Source organism: Phodopus roborovskii, unplaced genomic scaffold (genome assembly GCF_943737965.1).
Source record: "Phodopus roborovskii unplaced genomic scaffold, PHOROB, whole genome shotgun sequence".
Classification (NCBI taxonomy): Eukaryota; Metazoa; Chordata; class Mammalia; order Rodentia; family Cricetidae; genus Phodopus; species Phodopus roborovskii.
In genome coordinates this window covers 9,232,542-9,240,545 of record NW_026126636.1, presented here as the reverse complement: position 1 = coordinate 9,240,545, position 8,004 = coordinate 9,232,542, and the positions used below count along the sequence as shown (strand labels likewise).

At 57.1% G+C, this 8,004-nt stretch overlaps 1 protein-coding gene across 2 annotated transcripts; it reads right to left on the bottom strand.

Annotated features, from left to right (window-relative positions):
* Window positions 1-2,008: 2,008 nt before the first annotated feature.
* Window positions 2,009-5,612, bottom strand: Irgc (immunity related GTPase cinema). Of its 2 annotated transcripts, none has more exons than XM_051207469.1 (2): window positions 5,586-5,612; window positions 2,009-3,482 (listed from the first exon to the last, which is right to left on the bottom strand). In XM_051207469.1, the coding sequence occupies exon 2, from the start codon at window positions 3,421-3,423 to the stop codon at window positions 2,032-2,034; it is 1,392 nt and encodes a 463-aa protein (XP_051063426.1). In that variant the 5' UTR covers window positions 3,424-3,482; window positions 5,586-5,612; the 3' UTR covers window positions 2,009-2,031. The 2 variants fall into 2 exon arrangements, with proteins under 2 accessions (XP_051063426.1, XP_051063428.1); XM_051207471.1 differs by having other exon boundaries at window positions 2,009-3,432.
* Window positions 5,613-8,004: the final 2,392 nt, after the last annotated feature.

Sequence of the window (8,004 nt, the reverse complement as noted above, 5' to 3'; positions counted from 1 at the left end):
GTATTTCCGGGCCATTCGAAGCTGGGCGGCAAGTTGCAAACCCCCACAACCCCCAGACTTTAGTGAGGCTTCTGCCCTCCCAGCAACTCTTACTATGACTTTTTGAGACAAGCTATACTCTGTATAGCCTGGATGTCCTGCAACTCGCTCTGTAGACCAGGCTGGCCTCGAACTCATGGAGACCAGCCAGCCTCTGCCTCCCCAGTGCTGGGAGTAAAGACGTTCGCCACCGTGTTGGCTTCCTGGTAGGTTAAACACTTGTGACCCTTACTGGGGAGTCCAGGCCAGAGTCCAGATCACACCACCGTCCGTGGGACCACCACCAAGACGACCCTAGTAAGTGCCTAGGAGACTAATCTCACTGGGACAGTTAAGCCCAGCAGGCTCACCCTTCCTGCCACACATACCAGGCACAGCCATGTGTTATCAAATACATCCGCTTCCCACCTGACACCAGACATGTCCTCCTTGGCTCTCCAGCCTTTCAGCCTAATCCCAGGGACCACACTCAAGCATGCTGAAGGCGTGGGTCCTGGATGCAGTGTTCAGAGGCGCGGGGAGCTGGGGTGCAGCTCAGCTAGTAGGATGCTCACCCAGCATCGGGGAAGCCTGGCCTCTATCCCCAGCATCTGATAAACCAGGTGTGGCTGTGTACACCTGTTACCTCACCACTCAGGAGGAGGCGTCAGAAGGGTCGGGAGAGCGAGATTCTTTAAGATGTAGTTCAACGTCAGGGTGGCTTTTGAGGCCATGTCTCTAGGGAAAGTCATCAGTGGATTACTCCACTAATGGACGCACAATGTGATATAGGGGTAGGAGTGGAAACCGTAGCTCACAGAGCCTGGTTGGAGGAAGTGGGTAGCTGGAGATGTGTGCTCTGATGGCTTATCCCTGGCCTCTTCCTCCGAGGGCTGTGCGCTCGCGTGTGCATACCCGTGCGTCAGTCAGTCTGTGCATCTGCTTCCTGGGAATCATGAGGTAAGCAGCCTCACCTGAAGTCTGTCTCGCCACAGGTCTACATGTGAAGCCAAGCACCATGGGTGGAAGGCTTTGAAACTGAGCTGAAAGGAATCCTCGTAAGTCTTCAAGTTGATTTGCTTAGGTATTTTGTGTAGATCCGAAACCTCAAAAGCTTGGAGGCTTACAGGGTTCTAGATGGGGATATAGGTCGGCTGTAGAGCCCCTGCCTAGAATCCCCCAGTGAGGGGCTGGGGCGTGGCTCAGTGGGTAGAGAACGTGTCTAGCACAAAGCTCTAGACTTAGTCCACTGGGGAATAATAACAGCCCTCCCACTCAGATACCTGAGACAGCTGAAGCCTAAGAGGCTCTGTCTAGGCTGTTGAGGGGTCCATCTTCCTATCTCCTCAGGGTCCATGATGAGCATTGCTTGGCCCGGAACTTACCTGTCTCCCATGACTCACACAGAGGGAAGCCCTCTGCCCCCTCTGCCTTGCTGCCCTTGCCCACCATTGTTCCCTGCTTTCAGGGCAGACTCAAGATGCCCTGTGTGTCCCCTCCTCCGTCTCCATGTTAGTCCCCGGTGCTGTTAACTCTCTCCAGAAATAGCCTTTGGGTGTGTGATTCTGGAGCTGCCAGAATGGTACAAGGAATGGAGTGCAAGGCTTAGAATGGAGGCCCAGTTCCACGCCCAATGCCTCTCCCTCCCTGCCTCTCCCTCCCACCCGCCCTCCCTCCTCCTCTCACAGGGACACAGATAGCCTCCCAGGAAATTGACAGCTCCCACCTTGGCCTCATGGGAGTAGGGAGAGAGACCACTGAGAGACCTTCCACCCCTCAACCTCCCTGTCCTTAGGGTCAAGTGTTACCGCATCAATATTTACCCCCTAGATCCAGGCCTGTCTGTGTGCCTCCCATAACGCCCTTCACGCCCACCCACCTCATGCCCAGCAACCGCAGCTCCCAATTTGATCACAGTAGCCGAGTTTGGTTGATGTTGGTTTTTGTTTAAGGGCTTGGCTCGCTGGTGAAGCTGAGGCGGGGCAGGGTAGGAGATGGGGAGGGACTGTGATTTTATTTGTCTTCAGACAAATCGCGCCTCTTCCAGCTGTCAAGCATGTACTTGAGGAGGAGGCCAAGCTTCCTGCGGGTGGACAGCGGGGCTTCCTCGCTGGTTCCCTCCCCGGAGACCCGCTTTTCCACACCACTGTCACCAGCCGCCTCCAAGCTCACCTCGGCCTGGGGCTCATCTTCCTCCAGGGCCTTGATGCGGACACGTTGAGCATCTTCAGCCATCTCATTGAGACAGCCCTGGAGCATGGTGTAGACTGTGCCAAAGCTGATGCCCCCGGCCACCAGCGTGCCGAACACAGGGATGCCCCTCTCGAAGGCACGGGCCACCCGCATGGCACCATCCGAGGACTGCGAGTAGAGTCGCAGGACAGTCTCTGGGGAGACCTCGTTGGCTAGAGGGGAGCGGATGACAGAGCGCAGGTCCCCTGCCTGCTTGCCCACCTGCTCGGCCAGCTTGGCCAGCGAGTCGTCGTCTAGGCCGAAGCTGCGGTGGTAGCCACGCAGAGAGCGGATGAGCAGGGCGTCGTCGTAGGCGGCTGCCAGTCCGGGGACAGGCAGGGCCTGGATGACCCCGGACACCAAGGCAGTCTTGAGCACCTGCTCTTGGAGCATGTCCTTCTTCTTTTGCAGAGCCTCTAGGGAGATGTCAGGCAGGGACAGCAGACCAGCGTGGCGACGGTGGGCGGGCAGGTCGTGCTCCCAGGTGGACACGAGCATCGGGAAGTCATAGCGGGCTGGCGACAGGTTGGACACCAGGAAGATGCGGGGGTCGTTCAGGCCGGCTGCCCGCAGCCGCTCAGCGCAGTGATCCCGGATCTCCTGGAGGACGGCGGCCTCGCTGAAGCCCGAGGGCCGCTGGCTACGGGTGGCCGCCAGATCCTCGTCTACCTTGGTGCGCACGAAGTAGAACTTCTTCCCCTGTCGCAGGATCTCGGCGGCCAGGCGGGTCTCCACGGCGCCGCAGCGGCGCGGGGACACGAGCAAGAAGAAGTCATAGCGGCCGAAGTCCACCTGCTTCAGGTACTTGTCTGCTGAGCAGCCCGGAGAACCCGCCCCCGGCAGGTCCCACAGGGTCACGTCGGGAAACTGTGGGTGCGGGTAAGGCGAAGGCTGCATGGTGGTCTCCACGACCCCAGTGAGAGCTGCGCCAGGATCCTCGGCCCCCAGGCCACGCAGGGCATTGATGAGGGAGGACTTGCCGGCTCCCGACTCGCCCGTGACGCCCACCTCTAGCCTGGTGCTCTCCGAGTTGGCCAGAAGCTCCCGGAGGCGAGAGGCGGCCTGAGGGATGTCGCCAGACTCAAAGGCCGAGCGCAGGGCCTCAAGCTCTTCCTTGGCCATGAGGATGGTGGTCTCCTCCTCAGGCACCGCGGGCAACCTGGAAGTCGCCATGTTTCAGAGCTGGCCGGGAAGATGGGGGGACAGTCACGGGCTGTGTGACCACTCAGCGTCTGCAGGGGAGAAGGAAGCCGTTGGTATGGCATGCCCTCGTGCAGATGTGGAAGAGGGTACAAGGACGCGCTTTACCACCCGGCCTCTCTTCCTCAAGAACTGGGGTAGTTCTCACCTGTAGTCTTACACTGGGGAGTTCGAGGCAGGAGGATCGCCATGAGTTCCAGGACAGCTTGGGCTACACAGTCTCAAAACAACAATGCCCGGGTGTGGTGGCACACACCTTTAGTTTTAATCCTGGGAGGTTGAGGCAGACAGATCTACATGAGTTTGAGGCCAGCCTGTTCTACATACAGAGTTCCAGGCCAGCCCAGGCTTCATAGTGAAATTGTGTCCAAATAAATAAATAAATAAATAAATAAAATAATAATAACAATAATAAGCCAAGTGTGATCACTCACACCTGAGTTCCCAGCACTTGGGAACTAGAGGTAGGAGGGATCGTTTGAAGGGCATCCTCAGCTACATAGGGAGAGTTGAAGGCTAGCCCGGGCTACATGCAACCCTGCCTCAAAATAAGAACCCACACCCTCAGACCCATTTAACATGAGTTATTAAAGGACTCTGGAGTGTCAAAGGCCCAGGCCACTTTCCACCACTGACTTCCATGTGACCTGGATCAAAACAGACATCACTCGGTGCCTGTTTGCGCAGAGTTCTATAGTTAACGGGCATAATTAACAACCACACTACAGAGACGCTGTCAGGGGGCTGTGAATAGCTCAGGAAGGGCACAACTCTGCCTTGTGCCTAGTGCCCAGAGTGAGGCTGGGTGCCTGCTGAGACCAAAACCTTACATATCCGGGTTGAGACAGGGACCCACTGTGTAGCCCAGGCTGGCCCGAAGCTCACTGTGTAGCCCAGGCTGTCCTGGAGTCACAGCAGTTCTCCTGAGTGCTGGTTACAATGCCCGGCTGATGCCTCCAAATATTTGAGCAAGCTGTCCAGTCTCACTGTGGCCAGACCTCCCATCGTGGGTAGCAGGACCTGGCCTGCAGCTCTGGCCGAGCTGGAGAGCCTGCTGTGGTCACCAGGAGCCAGTGTGGGGTGACAGGGTCACCTCTTACCACACACTGGCCCAGCAATGCCTCCTTTTCTTCATCTGTGGCATGTGGCTGTGGCCGTGGCCATCCACACGACGGTGTCTCCTGAGAGTGGGGGACTCCACTGAGCTGTGGTGTTAGCAAAACCACGCTGGGCACACGGCAGGCGCCACCATCAGCATCCAGTGTTGTGACTGACATCTGTGGTCTGCGGCTTCCTTTTTTAAAGATGGGGGCTGGCTGCACAGCCCAGGCTAACTCACAGCAGCTGACTCACCTTAGCCTCTCACGTACCGGGCATGCAAGAATGCCCTCCCCCATGCCCCGCTAGGCTTGTGGCTTGGAGCCTCTGCCCTCCTGAGCGCTGACTGCCTGCCTGCTCTGAGACACGCTTGAAGGCCCCTTGGGCCCCTCTTAGGCCTATGGCACCTCCAGTCAACGCTGAAGACATTTGTCAATCAGCCCGTAGGCTCTCATTCGACCACCACCCCCTCCAGCTGTGTGGCCTTGCCAGGCTCACCCTCTCACTCTCCTCAGAGCTGATGGTGTCTCCCTGGAGACACCCAGCTCTCCCTCTTGTCCTTTGTGAACCAAGTGGCCCACGACCTCGAAAACCCAGCCACTCACCCAGATGTGGCGGCAAGCACCTGTAATCCTAGCATTTAGGAGGCTGAGCCAGGGAAATTACCATGAGTTCAAGGCCAGCCTGGGCTAGAGACTGAGGCCCTGTGTCAAACGAACAAGCCGTCTCCCCCTGATCCCCCAAAACCGCTGCAAATAGATAAAATCCCTTGCTTACAGAGAGACACCCTTGGAATCAGGGACCCATTTCATCTGGAAGGGAGGGACCTAGGCTCAGGTAACACAAGGGATATCTCCCACTCAGAGGCACAGTTGGGGCTCTAGTCCAGGTCCATGGGCTCCTTTACCCTCCCCCTCCGCCACACCCTTTCCCCCTTGACCCCTTTACCCCCTCCTCCTCCTCTGCTGCCCTCCCCATCCTCGGACCCTCCTTCCCCAGCTTCAGCCACCCCTTTCCAGGCCCCCTCCCTCACCTACCTCAGGTGTGACCTGGGACAGGTCGCTCTGGTTTCTGTGCACTGACCCGCAGGGCCCAGAGGGAGAGCCCGGCCCCTCAGGGACTCACCTGACCTGCAGGCTCTCCCTTCCCCTCACACTATCCCCGCTGGTGGGGTCTCCTCCCCAGTAAGCCCAAGATCACAACCTGTTGCTAGGGCCCATTATAACAGTGAGCCTCAGTCCATTGGTCAGCCAGGGACTGCGTAATAATGAGACGATGACATCAGAGGGCAGGGCCCCAGCGAGCAGAGACTCCAGCCCCAGAAGCCCTAGAGCCACCATAGGTGACCACTTTGGGCCCTGAGAGGGACGTTTTCTAACACACTTGTTCAGAGCCCCCTCTGGAATGAGGGTGGAGTTTAGTGATTGGAGGGTTTGGCTAACACGGCAAGGTCCTGGGGTCCTTCCCAGCGCCAGACACACCCAGCATGGCAGCTCACAGCCAGTAAGCCAGAGCTCGGTAGTTAGAGGCAGAAGGGTCGGAGGTCAGGGCTATCCTTGGCTACACAGCAAGTTTTAAGGCCAACCTGGGCTTCACGAAAACCTGTAAAAAATAAAGATAGATAGATAGATAGATAGATACATAGATAGATAGATGATAGATAGATAGATAGATAGATAGATAGATAGATGATAGATAGATAGATAGAGACAAATAGACAAATAAGCCTACCCCCCCCCCAAAAAAAGAGAAACTCTCCGTGGTTTCCATCACCTCACCCCTGGGACAAAGTCCTAAATGAATGTCTCAGCACTCTGCACCCAGGGCACTCTGCAGCCGGCTGCTTGCCAGCCTGTCATTGTCCTGTAGCTCTCGGGTGTCACATGTGCTCTGGGGCACAAGGGTGGGGGTGGGGTAGGGTTAGCCTGGCTAGCACTGGCTGGGGAAGGAGGAAATGGGCAATGGGAGGACCTGATTTCCATGGTGGCTCATGCCTGTGATCCCAGCACTGGGTCAGTAGATCCCATGTTCAAGGACAGCCTCCCCCTACATGTAGGTCAATCTGGACTACATGAGTCCTTGTCTCAAAACACACACACCACACATACACCCACTACAGACGCACACATACACACACACACCACACACACACACACACACCACATACACACACCCACACACCCACACACACCACACACACATATACTGCACACACACCACATACACACCACACACACACACACCACACACCACACACACACACACCACACACACCACACACACATATACCGCACACACACCACATACACACACCCACACACCCACACACACACACACCACACACACGCATTAGGCAATGGGGAGGTGGAGGCAGAGGGACAATGGCTCAGTCTGTAGTGTTTTTGCCTTGTAAGTGCAAGGATCCAAGTTCAGAACCAGCTGGGTGGGATTGTTGGTGGGCACGGGGACCCTGGCACTGGAGGCATGGAGACAGACTCGTCGGGGTTCCCTGGCAGCAAGTCTCACCTAACTAGTGTGCTGCAGACCCATGGGTGGTCCTTGCCTCAGAGGAGGCAGGTGGCTTACACACACACCACACACAAAGCTTGACACCTGGGCCGAGCTGTGTCACCTACAGACCACGGTGGCTCTGGATGGAGGCGGCCAGACAGGGCACGGAGCCCTGCCTTCCTCCTCCCTTCTCTAGAATGTGTTTTGCCCTTACCCTCCCCGCCACCCCACCTGTCAGTCAGTCTCCGCCAGGGGCCACCTGTCCGGCACACTTTCCTTCACTCTGTCCCTCTGGTTCCTCTGGGGAATGACATGCGGGTTACAAAGCAGGGAAATGAAAGTGATCTGTCTGTGGTGGTGCACGCCTGTGACCCCAGCACTTGAGAGGTAGAGATAGGAGGGTCAGGAGTTCAAAAGCATTCTTGGCTACTTAGCAAGTTCGAGGCCAGCCTGGGCGCCAGGGGACCCTGTCTCGGAACAAGCTAAGAGAAAGTAGGGAGCCCTGAGCCAGCAGATGGGCTGAGGTACGGACTGCTTCAGTGGGAGGGGCTTGAGGGGAGTAAAGGACTGCAAGAAAGAAACAGGAAGGAGAAAGAATGGACATGGGCGCTCAGGGCACCAGGCGCACAAGGGACAGGCTCAGAGCTAGAGCGGGTGATTCAACAGGAGATGCGAGAGACAGCTGGGGGGGGGGGGACTCTGGACCGTGCACAAGCCCTGGTTCTATCCCCAGCACTCTGAAGACAAGAGGGGAGAGAAAGGTCTAATCTAGGTGGCGTGTGTCTGCCACTCAGGTAACTTGAAAGGCTGAGGCGGGAGGATCACCATTTCCAAGCCTGCTACTGAGTGAGTTCAAGGTCAGCCTGGGCGGAACAGGAAGGGAGGAAGCAGCTGTGACGGCTCACACCTGTGGTCCCAGCACTCGGACAGCCACGAATCCAAAGC